Below are 21,921 nucleotides of genomic sequence, written 5' to 3'. Positions count from 1 at the left end.
GCATTACTTTTGCCGTCACTGCATAATGTGTCTGTGTTTGCATGCTAGCTGCTCTAGAGCAAGCATCCTTCAGGAGGGTTTTAGCATGAAAATTTCTATCAATGAAAAAAGCTGGATGGCTCTCATGATGTCCATGTTATTCAACATTTTGTGCATTTCAGCATTTTCCTGCAAATGAATCCTAAAGTAATTGAAAGAAAAATGGATTCTGACTCTGAAAAGAATTTTTATGAGGATGAAGGTAATCTTCAGAATACAGCTTTTTAGGTTTATCATTTAATAAGTTGAACAAATGTCTTCTGAAAGTAGATTATTTTAGCTACTTGTGCAGGCATATTTTACATAAAGTGGGAATGCACAATCTTATAACCTATCTTTTATCTTCTAAATTGAAATAACACTTCTCTCTCAAGAGCCTTGAAAACATGATGATTTATTTACATTAGTGTTTTATGTGTCTTTAGGAAAGAACTGTCAAAGTCTTGAGAGAAAATACCTTTTCCAAATACAGCTGCACACACACACACACACATAAATATATGTATATATATATACATGCAGATATAAAAATAAGTTACTTAAATCCATAGGTTAAATTGCCATTAAAAACAATATTTTGGTAGTATACAAATAAAACTTTTTGTAATTGATTTGGAGCATCAGTTCTGTTTCACAGCTCTTCTAACCACTGTAAACATTTTGCAATTAAAAAAAAAACCACGTAGTTGTTTTGTTGATAGACATCTGATCATCCTCAAATATATAATGTAGTACGTGGAGTTTTGCTTTCAACCTTGCCATAGTCACCATATAACTTCCTTCTAGTGCTTTCAAGCACATACGCAAAATAACATTATGACAAATCATGCCTCTCTTGTTCATAGCTTCAGAATTCATTGTAGCACAGGGCAGGATACACCTTCACAGTGGAGGAAATAAATATTCTCAGGGAGTTTTTCCATTACAAAGTGCAATCTCACAGATTCATCTGCTGTTTTGTATATCCTTCTCAGAGGGGGTGAACATTTGCTGTAAACAGACTCTGGTGTGAATTACTGCCTTTGCTTTGGAAATGTTCTGCTGGGGACTGGAATCTGTCCTGGTAGAGACATGGATGTAGAGTGTCCTCAGTGTGGTACTGGCAGGTACCATCCAGTCTACAGACCAACCCAGAACCATCAGATAATTTAGTGATGTGCACATATATCTGCAAAATTTGCCAGTCCAATAGGAAAATAATGTCTTTTAATAAGTTATTCTTACAAGGAAGTCACTAGGCAATGATTTTAATGTATTAGTAACTTACATGCTGCAGTAATGCAAGCATGTTTCCTGAAAGTGGCAGGATGTGTAATCAAAATAATAAAAAAACAAATATTTATTTTATTCTTTTTCCAATAGTGAGGAAGCAAGCCTGGAAAGTGTTAGGGAATTGCTCGTACTTCTTGTTCAAGAATGTTTTGTGAGGTCTTGCAGTGCAATCTATATCAGATAACACCGATCCTTAGGGATTACTTGTACATTTTACACATATGAGAAAGCTATTAACATCTCCATGACACAGCAAAGTATTAAGCCTCAAGAGTGTTTCATGTGAAAAATTAAAAAAAAAAATAATTGTGCTTTTAAATGTAACTTGTCATCAAGCACTATTTAAAAACAAGCTATAGTATTTAAAATTAGAATAGTTTTATGTCAGTCTTTTTTACAGCTGTCTCAAAAAACATTGCAGCACAGAAGGAATAACATAGCTGTATATGTAGTACAGTGAAACAATGATTTGACCTTTTACTGATCATCCTTTTCTTAGATTTTAACTGAGAAGAACTGTGCTTTGGAGTGAAATATAAGAATACTTGTTAGCATTTAGAAAAAGATCAAAATGTTTATTTTCAGGTTGCAATTCCCTTAATAACATGAATTGATGGTAGAAATTTGAACTGCATAATTGAGAAATTCAAATCAAGTAATTATTAAAAATTGCAGGAAGTTCTTTAGCATGGAAATGTGTTCTCCTCTAAGTATTAAACTCTATATGATTGATTAATTTTACTATAAAAGCTAAAATATGATGGTTCTTTGCAGATAGGTAGAAGACAGTACACATTTACTAGTATCTCATCTGTATAAATAATACTTTTGTCTTTTGATTTAAGAAAAAGCTTGTTCATTTCTCTTAGTAAACCCTTGCTTTGTTCAGTCATAAAGTAGATCCAATCATGTAGGGCTATGCATGGATTTTAAGTATTTCTGTTTAGGATCACCAGACACCATCAGCAGGTCTGCATGAAATCTTTTCATCATGAACTGTGCATTACAAAGTATCCTGTGTGAGCAAAAGTCAGTTTTCATTAGCTGTGTGATTATGGTGAATGACAGCAACAGAAATATTAGTTTGGCCTCAATGCATTTTAAATGCAGTTTCAGAAGTCTATTTCCAGAGCAATGTTACAGAATTAATTGGGAAACAACTTTTTGAAAGTTTGCAGATACTGAACATTTACATTTGCCAATTAAAATCAATTAAGTCCTAACAATTTTAGTACACAAAATCTTTGAAATACAATTATAAAATTACAGCAAGCTGAAAGGATTACTACAGTATGGAATGAGTTTGGTTGCAGAATCTCATAGGCAGTAAATTTTAACATAAAATTAACCTGTGATGTATCAGGCATGCTGTCCTTCATCTGATATGTTTGCCCTCTTATCCTTTTGCAGCCTATTGGTGCTTTGAACCCAAAGAGAGCGGTATTCTATGCAGAACGTTATGAAACATGGGAAGATGATCAGACTCCACCTTACCATTACAACACCCACTATTCTACATCTACTTCTACACTGGCTTGGCTTGTTCGTATTGTAAGTATTTCTAGATCCTGATTTTTATTAATAATTTACTTACACCATCTCTTCTGCCATTTACCTCTGTATCAAAATCTCAGTGCTCCTCACTAATTTAAAAGTCTCACAAATTATCTGTGTACACTGTGAGTACTCATCTGTAGTGATCAGGAGTTTTCTGTTACCCAGGCAATCTGAAATATATTTAATTTTGATGGTGTAAATTCGGGTAAACCACTTGATGGAAAAAGGCCTTCCAAAACTAAATCCATCTGAAAATCTAAATCTAAATCCATCTGACTCTAGACAATACAGAAAACAGATATTACTCATATTCATTTATTATTTTCAACTACAGACAGGTATATACATTAAAGAAAAACCTTTCACAAAAATCACATCTGACTTTGTCGAAGTGAGAGGGGAATTAAAGGACCAGTTCTATATTAAAATGGTATAGAGTAATATTTGTGCAAATGATCTATACTTCTTGGTAGATTAATAGCTTAAATTTTCCACAATGTAAAAATATAGGTTCCACCTTCAAACTGCTCTTTCAGTCCTTTTCTTAAAATCCAACCTAGGGAAAGGGGACAAACTGCAAAGATAGAATGAATCTGGATTTGGTTTATGTGTTAACAGAATGAATTACGGAAAATGGATTGTTGATGAGAGACTTAAGGTTTCATAAAGAAACCTGAATTCATGAAGAATTGAGTCACTGTGTAATTACTGAACTTAAACTACACTCTGACAATAAAAATCTGTCACATAAGATGCACTGTAAGCATATTTCACACAGAATCAGCCAAAACAGAGCTGCACAGAGGTAGAGATCTGCGTTATCACTCATCTCAGGTTCTGTAAACATGCCCTGTTCTTCTGATCAGAAGGGAAGAATTCATGTGTGAGTTCAGGACATGCTCCTTAAACCCTTGGGAAACTAAGTGTTGATTATGCTCCTCTAAAGGGTGATCTCTGGGCTCCTTTTTAGTGTTACTAAATTATTCATGTACTATGAATGCATTTTATGTTCCTCTTTGTTCACTTAACGTTTATTAAAAACAGTGGGTTTAATTGCATGTTTATCTATTAATTTTGGCTACTATTCAACTAAAGATCTCCTCATGCTAGTCGGCAAATTCCTAGGTCTGAAAGTCTGCTTGCTAGTTGAATGTACAGCACACCAAGGAGTATTCATTTCCTGTATTAGGCTAATGCTGTGTCATTTTTACTGCTGTTGTTTATATAGTATCATAGGTGTTCTCGCTGTCTGATTCCCGCACAAAAAGAGTGAGAGAACAAGGTCTCTAACTTGATGACCTCGCAATATAGACCTGACAAATTATGTTTGTTAAAACAAATAGAACACTTGAAGAAGATAAAGCGGAAAACAAAAGGAAAAGTAATGTTTTCCAGGGCAGAGATTACTGCTGGCAACATAGAGAACAATTTAGGGAGAATTTAAATACTAGCACAGGTAGACAGCCATTTGAGGACTATTTAAACCCAAGTGATTAGAATAAGCAATCCCTATTGGGAGGAGACCAATGACCAAGTGAAAGGGAGACAAGCATGGGGAAATTTTAAAGCTCAGAAAAAGGAAAAAAGGAAAACATGTTGATCTCTGATAGGGCTGTAAGTGGAAAACCAAAATAAAGATTTGAAAATAAGTGTGCAAAGTACCAGAGAAAAATCATAGATTAAAAAGTCGTAGTGATCCTTAGAGAGAGATTTTTGGCAACTGAGTAGTAAATAAAAAATCCTAAGGGAGACTATTGTGCCAGTGAAGTTGACCTCTGGCAGTTAAATAAGGATTTCTTCCAGGTGAATTTTGAAGTCATCCTTCGATACAAGTTTATGAAGATTGTAAAAATTATTTACAAAAAGCAAATAAATGTATATGTAAATCTAGGGGCAAATAAATGATATGTAAATCTAGGGGGAAGAAAATATGTGCCTAGACCTTTGTATTGGAGGAAGCCGTAGTTGCAGTAAGAAAGGTAGTTTCAGCCACTCTGGAGTACATATATAGAGAATTTTATAAAAATCAAAATATTAAAAAAAAAACAAACAGATTGAATTTTGTTTCTTGGCTTTGACAGATGCAATCTGATTCCTGTCAGTTCTTTTCAAAGCATTGCAATATCACATTTCTGAGTCAACTCTTCTCCATATTGTCTTATGTTTCCTTCTGTTTCTGTCCTTTATTTAATCTATCAGATCTATCTATCTATCTACTTTTATAAAAATGCAATTTATACCTTAGACTCAGTTCTCTCCAGCTTTATTATTCTGATATTATCAGTCTCTGCCACCAATTTGTCATTAATAAGCTTTCCACTTTCGTACAGTTTTCTCTTGAACTCTTTTGAGTACTAAGAGTTTCCATAAACATCCATCTTATAAAGTGACAAATTTCATTACATTTCAAAAAAACAAAAAAACAAAAAAAAAACCCAAAAAACAAACAAACATACAAAAAACAACAAAAACAACCACACACACAAAACCCAAAAACATTAACATATAGAATTTGTTATTTGTATATATTCTTCTGCCTTCCATTGTATATCATAGAAGAGGATGTGATCCTTATCTCCAGTAGCTATGATACTATTTCACATAACTAGAGATGGAACAGAAACTAGTTTCTGTTTCCATCATCTGTGTCTATTTTGTGCAAACTTCCATTCTCTTCTGTAAGAGCTCTAAGAGAAATATGAAGGCACTTTTAGGACAGTAAATGGTTCAGCCTCACCAGGCCTCTCAGGTTAGTTACAGTCCCACCTGAGGGTTGTATATGCTCTCCTGATCAAGATAATGCACACACTATTTTTCTGTGCAGCTCACTCCAATACACATACATGCATCATTCACACATATGTGAACTGAAATTGTAATTCTTCATTAACTTGTATATATCCATTGTGCACAGAGGAATATTAACTTTGATAGAATTTGGAAATGTCACAAAAAATCCTCTACCTAGGCTATAAGAAACTGAGCTACCACCTAGGAATGCTTAATGCTATAATTGCTAATGAGACCCAAATGATCTTGAAAAATAGCTCTATCTCTAATTTCATCTGTTTCTTGAAAGCATTCAGTATTCTTTCTAAGAGAATTAGCAGATTATTGAACTTTAAATGACTTATTTATAGAAATACTGAACGTGAAAATCTACTGTATTATTCAGTCAAATTAATAAATATAAAAACTTAACATAGAGTGCCAGAGTTTATATAATATTGCTTTTCCCTCATTTAACCATGGCTGAACTCTTTTACAGTCTCAGATTTTTAGACATAAACCCAGTCAATAAATAAACCAAAAAGTTCTACTTATTCCTTAGAAAATCTCAGCCAAGATCATCCACAGGTTTTCTCCACCAAGAAGAGTAAAATGTAATCTGGAAAGGGATGCACTGTTCTGCTGGTACAGTCGTATTTTACACAACAGAATTGAACTACTCATGGTTTATGAATCTGTTACCTTACCACCTGGTTCAAGAGTTATTTATTTTCATTTGTTTTCCATCTGGACCAGTGAATATTTAAGTTGCAGGTGGCAAAATAGTTAAGACAAAGAATCCTATTTCAAAATGCCATATACTGTAGTGACATGGATGTGTACCTGAAAAGTAGACAAAAAACAGAAGAGTAGGCAGATAAAGGAACTGTGCCTTGAATCATGTGGAAATTGAATATCAGTGCTGTTTTTATAGGGCTTTTTTTAGATGAAATAAGCTCAAGTTACAGTGCAATTTGTTGTTCTCAATAGTTGCTGCTGAAGAAACTGTGTTTGCATGAATTAATTACATCTTCATCAAATGACTGGTATTAAAAAGCATGATTATGAACTGAACAAGAATTTTGCAGACTATATTTGATTTTCAGCTTCTGTTACAACTGCTAAGTAAGTGCATAAGTTATAAAAGAAATTCTGTGAGTCAAGTATGACTTGGACCAAATCAAAGGTGAAGGAGATTTTAAATCTTGTAAATAGATTGGAGTGAACTCAAGTCTCCTGTTCTGTAAACCTGAACAGGGCATTCACAGGTATCTGAGATAAAAGGTGTATATCAGTATGACAGAACTCCAAATACTCTTTTTTTCTACCTTGACATGGCTGAACACACTTTTGTTTGATATATCTTGGAATGTCACATCCATTCTACCTGTATCCTCTACTCCACCCATAAATAATTCTGGTGGGACTGGTGTTAGAGGGAGGATGAAGGAAAAAAGCACCAGTGAGTTGAAAATTCCTTGTTCCCACAACTCAAGCTTGTACACATTGTGATCAAGTGCCCCATAAATTTCTCTTCTCTTTGGCAGCCAACAAGGCGTGAATTTTATTCAGAATATTAGCAGTGAGGGAGATGGGGTTATAATGAAAACATCGTGCAGCTTTATACCTTTCACAGCAACAAAACCTTTACATGAGATGACAGTAATCGGTATTGTAGAATAACAGTATTTATATGAATATATTGAATGAGATATGAATTGTATTTATATGATATAAGCACTTGACTTTCCAGAGGAAGAAAAAAATTCTTTCAAATTATTTGAGAGGTTAGAGATAAAGCTAGTGAAAGCTCTGAATTTCTGCTAAGGATTAAAAATCCAAAAAGATAGTCACAACAGGTCATAGTAAGATAGCATAATAGGGCACCCTGTAGTGCTCAACTATTAAAGGCTTAATCCTTGATTATGAATTTTATTACTTTTGTATATTTGTCTCAGATGCTTAAAATAATGTTGTCATGGAACTTTGGATTAATATTTTTACATAATTTATTGTAATTACATCATATTTCTGGTTTCTGCTTTTATAAATCTGTCAACTGCTTCTGATTTCAGAAACCCAGTAGTGACCCACTGACAATAGTATTCACAAGAAAATACATGCCTTACAAGGAATAGTAGTGATAGGCAGGGGCTAGTAGGAGGCTGAATTGTTTGTGCTCAGATTAACAACATATAATTATTTTTTATTATTATTAATAAGGTAGAAAAATGCAGCATAAATTGCTGTGATACTGCAAATATAAACAGAGATTTTGGGGGTTAACACATAGTTAAAATGAAAACAATTCTAAAGTTAGCATAATTTAGTATAAATGTAACATTAAAATAATAATAACAACAATAATAGCAATAATAACAAAATAATAATAATAGAACTTTCACCAAGAAAAAATATAATCCAACCCTATTAATATGGTTTTCAGTTTATTAGCTCTGGTTGTAAATAATACACTTTTTCATTTACATTTTACATGAAGTTCCCTATAGGCAGCAATGAAAAGTATAGATGTTTATTTATAGATGTTTATATTATTTATTAAAATAATTCCCAATGTCTTAAAAGAAAAAAAAGATGAAAAAGACTCAGCATTCAATTGGAAAGCAGGAAAATGTCTTGCATTATTATAATGAAAAAGATTGCATATTTGAAGTCACATACTCTCAAAATTAACATTCTGTCCCTTGAAAAAATAAAATAAAATAAAAAATTTGTTCAATAATAAACAATTCCTTTAAGCTACTTCTGAAGTACCAGCATACTATGATGACAATAACAGAGACATTCCTTTTCTTTTTCTTAGGTAGAGAAATTTGGAGTATTTCTCTATGAAAGAAAGTAGCTCATGTGGACTATTGCTTATGGCAGAAAACATTAGTTTGGAAGACGTGAAAAGTAAAGAATGGAAAATTAATGATCTCTGAAAATTTGACTTCCCCGATTTTCCATTTTCCTCATCTTGTTAGATTTCTTTTCAATACCTGTGCATCAATGATTTCCTTATGTATCTTTACTTGTTGATAAAGGCTACTTAAACTGAATTTCCTAAGTCCTCTTGAATCCTGGATAATTTAAACAAGATATGTAAAGTGGCGCATAATTATCTCAAAGTTTCTTCATTAATTGAGAAGCTTTGTTCAAAAGTTTCAAATGGGAAAGAGAGAATGTATATAATAAAATTCAACTAGTAGATGAACTTTAGTGTCATTTGTGGTCTGCTGATTACAGACTGTCTTAGATTCATGAAATTTCCACATGAGCAGATATAAAAGGAAGTAAATTTGGGTATGACTTTGAAAGTAGAAATTTCACTTTTTCAAATACCTACAAGAGCACTTTTGAGAAAAAGAAGAAATTGCCAAATATTATTTTTATCAGGGAGCTAATTGCATGGCTCTAGAAAACCAGGGAGTTGGCAGTGATCTGAGTAGTCAAGTCTTACTGTCAAATTAAGGGTATGGTCCAATGTCAAGCCCTTCCCTGATAGGTTAAGCAGTTACATAAAAAAAACTTGAGCTCTTCCTTAATAGCTGTTTCCATTTAGCAAGTATTGGGAGCGTAGTTTCAGATAGAATTAGCAAAAATAAAATTTCGAAGCAATTCATCTCTGAGTACCTCTGTATATTTGTCTTAAAACATAGCATAGAGATGAAGCATATTTTGAGTAGGGAAAACATGGTTGTGGAAATTTGGCTGCTCAGAAACAATGGTCAAGTTAGATGCTCTGTAACTATAGGCTGCCTCAAAATGACAATACAGAAAGTCTGCCCACCATGAGGAAACATGGAATCTCCTGAGGTCTTTTAAACTGAATGAAAACAAAAGAAAAATCCAAAAAAGATTTTTTAAGACTTTATTTTGACATACTGTCTTATAAGGGTAAACAAAGCATAGTAATATAAATGACACAGAGAGTGTTTATGATGATTGCAGTTAGGTAGGCAACCATAGTAAACTAGAACTATTCTACATAGGTCTGTCACTGATGAATAATCAGTCTTACGGCCGAGTGAATACAAAAAATAACCTTTCCTGTCAGAACTCAAGATTGGTGTGTGCAAACTGTGTTAACACCAATAAATGTACTAAGACATTCAGTATAGGTAATCATGCATAGATACAAAGATGAGGTGCCATATTTTTCTTTAATTCTTCCCTTATGAAGTATTTTGATCTGCAAAAGTCATTTGGATTTCATTAGAAACCTGCCACATGATTCCTTCTGCTCTTTTCTTAATCCGTCTTCATTTCATTGATTACAGGAGCCCTTTACAACATTCTTTCTAAATGCAAATGATGGCAAATTTGACCACCCAGATCGAACCTTCTCTTCAGTAGCCAGGTCTTGGAGAAACAGCCAAAGAGATACCTCAGATGTGAAGGTAAGATACACATATTGTTATTATTATTTTCATTTTGGGATAAAGAAGATTTTATGCTTTGTGTCTTTATATTCAGATTTGGTTTAAAGAAAATTTACCCTAATTAAAGCAAATGTTTAATTTAAGTAGATGTTACTAAAGATTATTGTTCAAATAGAAACAATCAAAGAATTCTTTGAAGTTGAGTGGACAAAAGGTGTCTTGTTTTTACAGAAAAACAACCAAACTGATCTAATTTAGATCAGATAATCAGGAGATGGAGAAAAGCCCAATAAATTGTTCTTTCCTGCTGTTAACTCAATATTTGGCCCACTCCATAAAACACAGCAGGAATTGGATTTGACCTTAAAGTGTCATATCGTTATAGCTTGCCTAACTCTGGGTTTGCATTGCCTCAGGCAATTAATAAAGCATTAATGACAAGACCCATTTAAAATGTTGGCTTTTCTGTACAGCTTTAGCTTTTACTTGACTGTGCCTGAGGGTATTATGCAACAATACACATTAGATTAAAACAACTTCTACACGATATACAGAAACAGCCAGAGAGCAGGGTGATTTTACTGTTGTTATTCCTTACCTATTGTTAAATACAAAAAAGCTATTGTTCATATACATGGAACCTTAACAGAAAACAATAAAAAATCTTATAATATTTTGAATACTTTTGTCCATTCTTAATTCTCATTTTCTTGTAATAAGGTAGGCAAAGATTGCCTTACTCTTCTCTCTAACTTTATTTTTACGATAACACATACCTCTTCTATTTAAAAACTGCCACTCATAGCAGGAAAAGGGCACATTACCATTATATTTTTTAATTAAGTTGACAAAAGAAGAAGTAAATTTGTTAATTTAGTTGTATTCCAGAGCTCCTATTTCCATAAATATTTTAACAGTCTTAGAAGTGTATATAGACAAACCATGGTATTATTATTCAGTTTCTAGTTAGAAAAAAAAGTGAATTGTAAATTGTATTGCTTTCTTAACATATGGGAGAAAATGCTTTTTAAAGAAAAAAGTATACCTAGACCTCTTAAAACTCATTTCTTATTTATTTATGCTTCTTCTGAAGCTAATAATATTTTAAATATTACCTCTGTTGCTTTTCTTTAATAAATAAANAAAATAAAATAAAATAAAATAAAATAAAATAAAATAAAATAAAATAAAATAAAATAAAATAAAATAAAACAGTGATTTCAACACTTCTTGGAAGGAATTAAAGCTACTATTTACTGTATTTAACATGCAGCAATTTACTCAAAATGAGAATGCTGATGTTTTGATTTTTCCTTTTCAATGAAGTTTGGTTTTCCTGGAACTCCACTGGAATATCTGGGAAAATGGCCTTGAAGGAGTTGGGCTGAAACGTCAGATAAGAGCCTTAAACTGAGGAATAAGGGAAGACAATTGGAAGTGACTGTAATCTTCTTCCCAGGCCTTAGTACACAGGAGGAGGGCAGTTAAATACATGAAAGCATAGCAAAAGATAAAGGAATATCTGTGGACAGACGGAGGGATGATATTCAAGTAGGATGTATAATTAATGAAAGGATTGTTCCTAAATAAGCAACCACATGAGTTATCAGTAAAAGAAGGAACTGAAATGGTTGTATGAAAACACTAGGAGTCTTGTGAACCAAGTGGGGTAATTTCAGTTGCCACTGCCTGATGTTGCAAGGATGCAGGACTAATGAAGGAATAACGGTTGCAGTTACAAAATGTATTTTTACTAAAGCCAAGTTGTTCAAACTGAACAAGTATTAAAAGTGCTTAAAAGGGGATGTCTGCTTCTAGTAGAGGAAAGCAAGAGGTAAACATGTAGTATAGCTAAGTATTCTGATGTCATACAATGTTAAGAGGAGTTGTGGAAAGGTTGGATAAAAGAGTAACAATTAAAGGTCAAAGTCTCATTAGGGCAAAGACTGTAAAATTATTTATTTTAGAATACACTTGGGAGTCTGCTGTAGAGCCCCAGAGTCAGATTTATATATACATATGCACACACACATATATATACATCTCTGTTATGCCATTAGAAAACAAAATACTACTTGGAGCTAAATCATTACAGAAAATCTAATATAGGAGGTGCAGATGAGGTCTGTTAGCCAATAAATGTCTTCTCCAGATAATCCCTGACCTGTATGTTTAGGGATACTTTAGGGATTAAAAATGCTGTTTCAAATATGGTTTTGTTAATTAATAATGATACAGGGCACTTGAGTTTAGAAATTAGTCTTGAGTTGATCTACTATGGGTTGATTTGGCTTAAGATAAAAGCAGATAAAGGCAGATTTGAAAATAAGCTAAGTCATTAGCAGCTGTTAGAGCAAGCCGAAAGAGTTCATGAGCTGTCTATAATAAAAAAGGAAGAGTAAATAAAGGTCAAAAAGAGGAGATTTTTAGTTGCATTTAATTCCAGCATTCAGTATGTCATATCATCAAATTAATTACATGTTGATATAAAGTCACTATTGGAATAAACCCACATTACACTTCAGTAGCCTAAGTAATATACGTAAATGCAGTTGTATTTTGTTTTTAGTTTTATAAAGAAACACGAAAATCAGCTGGATAGTAGAAAACTTACAGTAAGACCCAAGCTATTTGCTTAGAATTATAGCAACTAAAGAATCTCATGGCATCTAAATTCCAGCTGAAGGAGTTTACTTAGGTTTTCATTTGTTGCATAGCTCTCATGTTCTTGAAGAACACAAGCTTTTGTTTTTGCTTGTTCAGTTCTTTGTTTGTATTCATGCTGGATACAATAGAAACTTGGGAATTTCTTTTCTGGGGAATAGACACTGGAAATATATACCTGAGCTGAAGGGAGCCATAAGAACATCAAATTTATTTAAGGAGTTGTATACAGGAAAAAATGTCTGTATGTGCGGGGTAATTAATGTCAAGGAGTGAAGACATGGCAACATAAATGCTATGAAATATGCAGCTGTATGAAAGGGTGAGGTCTTATTTGTCAGGGAACAAAAAGGTAAGCTATAGAGGAAAGCTGACAAATACTTACTTAACCAACATAGTATGAAAAGTTAAGTAAAAATTTCAGTATTCTGAATCATCATGAGAGAAAGGTGTAAAATCCTTATTTCTCAAGATTCTTAGAAATGTAGACTGGTAGAATAGGGAAGAGCATCAGGGACAATCATGAATTGGCTGGAGGATGCACTACTTGACCCTTCAGGCCCTTTTCATTTGTAGAGTCCGTGTTTCTTAGCGATAAATCAGGAATGAGTAAAGCAGCTAATTGTTGCTGTTGTTTCTTGCTTGAGATCTTAATGAACTACATTTCTCAATGCCATGACATCAGGGCCAACTTCTCCCCGAGGCCTTGGAGTTTGCTCTGAAAAAGGACAGAAAATGGAACTATTATAAATATTACAAATACCTTATTTTTTCAGATTAGCTGTTTCACTACTTGGAATGCCTGGCACACTTTTTATGCATTTTAATCAAGTTTTGAGACACTGGAAAAGGAGGAAGGTTTCATAGGAGCCACCAACAAACCCTCTCAATCTCTCTTTCTACTTTCCTTCTTTTTTAAGCACAACAACCTCTGTCTTCCACAATAAAGGGCTTCAGCACTGTGCGTGTGAAGCAACCTACAATTCCTGTTCACCTGTCTGATAGCATCTAATATTTATATAGTGATCCTTTGAGAAAGTTGGAGCTGTGCTGTGTAGAGCTTATGAGAGTATTCGATCTTAAAGCATGTTCTCTGTCCAAGTGTTCCTCATGTTTGTGTAGCTTCTTTCTGGCTGCACACACAGCTTTAAATGTAGATCTTTGGCAGTGGCACAGGAATGAATCCCATGTGATATACATGCTGGAATTTTTTTCAGTCCTTACAGTAAAAATGAGGTGTGAGGGATATGGACTGTCTGTCAAAGTAATAAACATTCAAAACTGTTTACAGCAGAAAATATTTATTATTCATGTATTCCTTATCATATATTTTAAATTCATCTGAGCTGCTTTAAGCACATTTAATCTCTGATCTCACTAATCTCATTAATTGCTGTGGCACACGTTATAAAATAATTTAAAACAGCATGTGTAATGAATTAATCTTCAATTTTTCACAGCCTTCTGTTGTAAGATGGCCACTGTTTTTACTTTCAAGTGCCATATTACATAATATGAATTGCCCTAATTCTTTATTAATAAGTCTAATTTTAAAAATCTTTATTTATTTATGTATTTATTTAAGAAATGTAAAATCTGTGTTATGGTTTTTTTGGGTCATTGTTTAAGACTGAGTGGGTCAGTTTTAACAAGTAAATTGAGATTTTAAGCATCAGCAGCATTCTGCAAGCTCAATATGTTTTAAAGAAAACTTCCAAATCACATTTAAAGAATGTTGCATTAAAAAATAGAAAAATTGGACATTTGCAAAGGAAAGTATATCTGTTGGGAAGCTGCAGTTTTGTAGGTCAGTCTCTTGTTTCCACAACAAGAGACTGCGCGTGTCTTCTCTCTGATTCTCTCCCCTTCCCCCCTCCCTACTTCTGCCCTTCCTTTTCATTCCTTCTCTGGAATGGAATTGTTTCATGCTGAGATAAAGAAAATGGGGCAGTGTCAGTAGTCAGAGCAGTAAGCCATGAATTCTACTTATTGATACATCTTGAACTGTGACAAAAAGTATGCTACCTTTGAAACATGTAACAAACAATAGATTATTAATCAGGATATGATTTAAGATCCACTGAGACAATTTTTAACTACATTTGAACCAATTTAGTTCATTTTCTAAGAGACCTGTTCACCTATATTTGGCAAAACACAATTAATACAGTGTGTGCTACACAAGTGTGGTAACACCCAGGGGAGAACCTGGCTAACACGGTTTATTTTATTGTGTCTCCCTTTATCAACATCGACCTTCTCTTGAGATAATCAGTACAAGCTGGATGAGGAATGAGTGTTAGCAGAGTGACCTTTGAGGAAGCAAGTCACCCAGAAATGACCATAACTTGCCCAGTCAGCTTGCACATTTCTTCCTACCCGCCACCCCCCCTCTCCAGTTTTTGCTAACACTGACTTCCAGAGAACCTCCTGTTCAGGCACTAATCTTTCCTAATGCCTCTCAAACTTGTTATATTACTTTTTGAATAGTGTGTTTAGAAGTTAGGAAGGTAACTCTGACAAAATGTCATTAAGGTGCCTTAGTGTAAATTAACACAGCTAATGGAGGTACTCATGAGTGACTCATTGACCCAGTACTGGGCTCTTGTGGAATTAATGGATGCCAGGGGATCAACCTTTTGGGAGGAAAAGAAAGAAAGAAAGAAAAAGAAAGGGCAGCTTTAAAACCTTGAAGTGAATTATATTAGAAAAGTGAAAACGTCTGGGTAAGATTTTATTTCATTGGGAAGCCATAAAATGATACACCCTTAACAAAAATTATTAAACAGAAACGTCAGATTTGATGCAAGTGGTATGCAATTATGATAGTGTTAATAGTGGTCCTCTATCACTCCAAGACATATTTTTAAAGTTTAATTTCTCAGCAGCTTGGATTTGTCACAGGCTTGTAAATTAGAACATGCATTTGGGGATGTTTTCTTATGTGAAGACACAAGGCATATAATACTGTTAACTATACCTTAGGGTTTTAGTGTAGCTATTAAAATAAACTAGAGATTGCATTTACAGACAAGAAGTGCCTGTTACTATATTAATTTTACCTTTTCTTACACCCTTCGGTAGCTTTACTGCATTGCTCTTCATCTACAAAGAGCCAAGTTTCTTGGGCATTTTGAAAGGTGGTGACTATTAAATGATAGAAAGCTAACCTGTCTTATTAGAAGTGTGAATGAAAGGGGAGCAGAGGAGGTTACCAGCTTGTGAAATGTCAAGGACAACTAGACAGAAATTACTGCAAATGGATTTAGATCACTAGAATCCCTATTTTTATTAACTCTTTGAACTCTAGATATTTATTGTGGTAAGAAATTACCCATGACAGCTTATGTACTCTGAAAGATTTATTTAGATCCTTTGATATGCTTTGGCAATTGCAAAAAAAAAAAAGAAATATAATTTACTGAATTGTATCAGTTAATGCAACATTATATGTCAGGTGACTGGTGCACAATAACAAGATGCATGTTAATTTCTTAATTGTCTGTGAATATTTCAAAAATACCAGGCACTTTTTTTTTTTTCAGTATTGGTCCTCTGTGCCTTATTTCCTTTCATTCCCCCATTTTATGCCTGAAAACTAATGAAACTTATGGGAAAGCTTTTTTACATTGTTAATCATTATGTTTTCTGACTCAATGTTTATGGTTTAGGAAGACAATATTTAGAGATGTGTCTTTCATGTAAGTTTTTAGATTGATGTAGGTGTGTAACTGAAAATAATAACTTTCACAGAATCATGGTAGCTGCAAACAATCATGCCCTTGCACAGATCTAGGTTTACACTGACATTTTACCACTTGTTGCACTGCTGGTGAAACAGCATCCACTTACCATACAAGTGGGGAACAGGATGGGAATTAAAAGGTCCTCTAAGTCCCATTGACTTTGGTACCTGCTCTTACTGGAATGCATTTTCTTCTGCTAATCTTTATACAAGGTTGAGTTTAAAAATGACCCATCCAAGGAATGGAAATGATATAAGAACTGATATTATATGACAAATTCAACTCTATATAAAAAGGAATAAAAAATATTCTAATGAATAGTCTGGGGAGACAAGAAGATTCTCTTACAGATCTGTAACTAAAGCTTAGGCTAAGTAACAGTATGTAAGGTAAAATCATTGCCATTTGTACTGGTTTTTAAGCACTAAAAAGGTGTAAATCTGGCATGAGAATGCCTTCCAAATGTAATAAACTGGCAAAGAGCAAAGATTATTCTGTTCTCACTATCCACAATGGATTGGTGGGATAGGGGTAAATGGTGTTTGATCGTGTAATGAAAGCTTTTGGTCAGGCCTTAAGTAAAACTTGCTTACATGGAAAATACTGAAATCAGTTGATGAAAGGAGTGTGGAGTTGCCAACAAATTGTGGTGCAACAGGGTGGACAGGCATCCTTTTAATCTGAGGAATGAGCTTGGTCACCTTTTCAAGTGTGACCAGCAAACAGTAACAGTGTTTGAGATATCTCTTCCTGTCCTTACCAGGAAAACACCCAAAATGCTTTCTGTGTCTACCTGTGTGCTTTACTGAAATATGAACTGAAGCAAACCCACTTCTGAAACAGAAAACAGCCTCTGGCTGAGAAAAATAAAAATAGGTTTTGAAAATAAGCCTATCCTTTGCTAGTGTTATTCTTTTGTTTATTCTTTTGTTCATTTATCCAGCTTTCAGTCGTTTCTTGGTTAGTACAATTCTCCCTGGGCCCTAGTTGTCATCTTTCTGTCTCTGCTGAGATTCCCTGCTGTCTGCTCATGCCTCTTGTCCCTGCCTTCCCAGCAGCTTCCCAGCTCTGCCACTCCTACTCCCCCCCAGACACTGCTGACCCCAACAAGGCATGCTCAGGGGCTTTGGGACAGGGAGTATTTCCTTCCCATCCTCACCCAGCCCCTGCCATCATCAGCTGGTAGAAGAGAAAGCTTTTTTATTTTTCAGTGTAGTAAAGTGAAAATACATGCATTAATAGGTATCTGGAAACAAATGATCTTCCCTGTCACACTGCTCCAGGCTAGCTGTAGTTCCATGCTTCTGAATAGCTGAAGGCAGAATTTGAGATTTTTTTTCCAGCACTGACAAATTATGGGATGCCAATTGTTTGTTTTGGAATGGGCTTATGTTTTAGTATATATTCATTCATTATCTGGAAGAGAGAAGGAGATGGAGTTACCGGAGGTATTTTTAAGAGATGTGGTTATGTAGTACAGCCAGTAGTGGAGACAACGAAATTCAAGAGTAATATCAAATGATACAAAAGAAAACTGGTTAATGCAAAGTATGGGAAAGTCACATGCATTATTGTTTGCGTTTTTTTGGTAAGGTTTAATTCATGCTATGTAGTATTCAAGTAAGTAAGCGTCATTGTGGGCTGCGCTAAAAGTAACACTGAATAGAGAACATAGGAGTCATATTATCAAATTTCTGAAATACTGTTTAGTTTTCTTACACTGGCTGGAATGAAAAAAAAAAAAAAAAAGGATGCATAACTGAAATTATTAGGGTTCTAGAGAGGGCTGTTTCAGTACGATTTAGAAGTCTGGCACTGGTTAGTTTCCATAGCACAGGAATAAGACAGGTCAGGCTAAACATATACAATACAATAAATCTTATGAAGAAAGTTAATCACAAGCTTTCTGTTTATTCTATTTCTGTTTATGTTTTCTGCAATACCAGACAAGGGAACACTAAATTACACCGCAATAGCAACAAAGATAAAATTTCTAAATGGAAATACCATAAAAAAAATTCATTGACTTAAATCCCTTTGTTTCAAGATACCATTGAAGTCAGAAGGTTAGAATTCAGTTAAACACTGAACATGTCTCTGAGTAACACAAATCATACAGGTATGGTAGATGTAACATTTCACAGCTAGATCCTGGGATGTGTTAAGCTGAAGAACAAAAGTTTGGTTTAGATATCTTTGATAGAATCATAAACAAGCAGTTGTCACTTGCTTTTTGAAATTATGGGGTGGCACACAACCATACTGCATTTAAAAAATATAGTTATAAAAAGGAGCAGAATATGATTCAAACCTTTTATACAAAATAGAAATACAGTTTAGTTTAGCATTATACTTTTTTTCTTTACTAAATTCAGTTTCATTTGAATATTGGCTTTCTTATAACTTTGAACCTGCAATATTTTGGCATTCTTACATCCTTATGAATTTGGTTGGTCTTTGAGACAGTGCTCTTGGGATGTCAGTTAGTGATTTGTACTGTAGGACATGTCCCTTTCTGGCCACTTTTTAGTCAAAATTAGTAGCTGTTCATTGAAATCTAGAGATCTGTGTCTACTTTTCTTGAACTAAGAGGGCTGTTCCTTCTTAGGGCTCCATTAAAGCAGACCTACAAATGGCTGCTTTTAGTATATTAAAAATGATGGAAACTGTAATGTTAACATTCATATATATGTATTTGATGATATTCTTGGAAGAACCTTCTAAGCTTTAACTGCTCTGTTCTCTATGGAGATGTAGGCCAGATTTAATTGGCTAAGTTAGTGTCTGCAGTGATTATTTTTTTTACACTCTGCATGTCTGCAGTTTTGAAAGGACCACAAACAGGTTCAGGTTTCAGGTGCTGTGACAGTTTTGGTTACGTTACCAACTGAATACCATAATATTTTTAAGAAGGGAATTTAGCAAATTTAATCTACACCAGGATATTAGAAAGGAGATGGTGGGCTTTAAAGCTGATTTTCATTACAGTTCAATAGTTTCTGCTAAAATAATAGACAGCAACATATGGAGATGTTTCTTACATCAAAATGATTTCTATTTACCTGTCTGGAATTTAGGAGAAAATTCCTGCTCTAACTTATTTGTAGTATATTAATACATTGCAGATTATCTTAGCTACTCTGTTACTGAGCTTTCCCAGTTTAAATATCATGTATTTATTTCTAAGAACATACTCTCTATTGACATTTTTCTCTTCATGCATTTTTGATTTTTTCTTACATTAGAAATGTTCATTCACCCTAAATTCTACTCCTTTATGTACATGATCAAATAGCCACTCTTGTAAAACCTCCACCTCTTTTGTAGTGCTGAAGGGTCACCATATTGTTTCTAGTATGTGTTATTCTGAAGAGATCTCCTTCAGTGATATGCATTGCTTTTCTAAACATTCATCAGAACACAGATAGGTGAAAAAAAAATTAAATATTTCATTGTAAAAGTCTTTTGAATGCAAGAACAAGAAAACAGATTATAAAAGAAATCCTAATTATATGCACAGAAACAGAAGTGAAATGAGTGCTTTCATGGGTACTACACCTGATTCCAGCAGCACCATCCTGCGTTGCTCTATAATGTGGTTTTATTGTGTGTTTTCTCTCTCCTAGGAATTAATTCCAGAGTTTTACTATCTACCAGAGATGTTTGTCAACAGTAATGGCTACAACCTAGGAATCAGAGAAGATGAAGTTGTTGTGAATGACGTTGAGCTCCCACCTTGGGCCAAGAAGCCTGAAGACTTTGTTCGTATTAACAGGATGGTAAGTAGCACTTTTTAATTTCTCTTTAGTTTTAATTTTCATTTTCATCTTTTTAGAACTAGGCCTAAATAAATGAAATAGAAAGTGAGGGGGAAATAGCATTATTTGAAAGAAAAGATATTTTTCAACAAAATTCAATTACTTGTTCATGTGAAGGCATCAGATAGGCATAAGCTGGATAATGCCTGAAAAACTTAAGTCTGTTCCTCTTTACTACCTCTTAAATGAAAAAATCGAAAGTTGTTGCAAATGCTGGTGTGTTGCAAGGAATGTTACATTCCTTTCTCAAGCCGTGTAATTTCCATTCAGAGATGAACTGGAAGTACAGAAGTATGAACATTAGCCAATAACTGCAGTCTGTAGACTTTTTGTGAAAGAAATGATTTGATGTAAATTATCATGAAGTCTACTAGATTTAAGCATGAAAAACACTTACCTATATTAGTATTTTGTTGTTTTTTTTTTTTTTTCCTTGCTTTAATGTTAGAAATAATTATCTCTTTTAATGATAGAAATAAAATGCTTGTTTATATTCATTTTAGGGATAAAATGAAAGGTATATCATGATATAACGACAATAGTTCAATTTATGGTTGTATTTTGGAAATGGATCTTAAAATATGTCTTGTCTTGTCGTTGCTTATATAGCTTTTGAAGCTTTGGGATCCATAAAGTTGCAGAGCCATTCAGCTTTTTCATTATTCCCTACAGGGCTTTTGTTCTAGCACTGTATGTATAGCAGTATTATTTTTCTTATGATCAGTTTGGCAATTTAATTTCAAGAAATGTGTATTTAAAGAAAATTGTTCTTCAGGGACTGATGGAAAAATAGCTGTATGAAGTTCAAAAGAATAGAGGAATATTATAAAAACAAACTTATTCCTATGATTTAGAAGTGCCTGTGTAGAACAGTAAATGATTTGACATATGTACAACAGTCTCCTAAGGAAGTGATGGCAACCTCACTTTCAAGATATGAAATATACTAAACAAAGCATGAGAAATGTGTTCCAAGGAGTAGTCCATAAAGGGCAGGATGAAACTGAACAATATTTCCCTTCTTAATCTTGGCTGTTTTCACTTATAGCTGCACATAATGTAACATGCTTTCTAAAAACAAGCAGTTGTCACAGCTGCTAGCAATAAATTCAAATGCAATTTTACCACCAAAAAAAAAAAATGAAAGGGGGGGAAGGGGGTTGAGGGAAGGGAGGGTGAACCAAAAGGATCATTGCCCTCCATTACCATTCTCAAGTGCAACATATGCTGTCACAGGTGAGCATCTCCAGCATGACCATGCCATTGCACAGAGCCCTCTTTTTGGATCATGGCTGTGGTGAAACCTGAATTGGGCCCAGGAGTAATCTTACTGAAGTTGATCAGCAACTTGGTTTTGACATGTGTAAGAACAGAAGCTCAGTACCTTAGTGGCAAAGGGTAAACAAGCTGTCATCTATTGGGAAATAAAATGAGATATATATATTGGTGATTCCCTTTGGTGAAATTTTATAAAGAATGCTCCTTTTTCTGTCCTAGAGTGTGTTTTTCCATCTTTCCACAAAGATGAGAGGATTAATATGAGGGTAAAGAGATTTATGTGCTAAGAGATCACTTGTAGAAAATCTTCAACTTTAGTTTGTTTCTGCTTTCTCAAAAAAAAAAAAAAAAAAAAAAAAAAGAGCTCTGTACATGAAATGTTGTTCTGTACAT

At 34.0% G+C, this 21,921-nt stretch overlaps 1 protein-coding gene across 16 annotated transcripts in view; it reads left to right on the top strand.

The window, feature by feature from the left end:
• NBEA (neurobeachin) overlaps nt 1-21,921 on the top strand; it is a 460,919-nt gene that overhangs the window by 382,512 nt on the left and 56,486 nt on the right. For all 16 annotated transcript variants that reach the window (XM_015851986.2, XM_015851985.2, XM_032442135.1 and 13 more), the window contains 3 exons: nt 2,722-2,862; nt 9,921-10,040; nt 20,059-20,211. In XM_015851986.2, the coding sequence (XP_015707472.1) occupies nt 2,722-2,862; nt 9,921-10,040; nt 20,059-20,211 (414 nt within the window). The remainder of the gene's footprint in view (nt 1-2,721; nt 2,863-9,920; nt 10,041-20,058; nt 20,212-21,921) is intronic.

The sequence above is a fragment of the Coturnix japonica genome, chromosome 1, assembly GCF_001577835.2.
Source record: "Coturnix japonica isolate 7356 chromosome 1, Coturnix japonica 2.1, whole genome shotgun sequence".
Classification (NCBI taxonomy): Eukaryota; Metazoa; Chordata; class Aves; order Galliformes; family Phasianidae; genus Coturnix; species Coturnix japonica.
The sequence above is the reverse complement of the archived record's forward strand: the minus strand, read 5'-3'. Positions and strand labels throughout refer to the sequence as shown.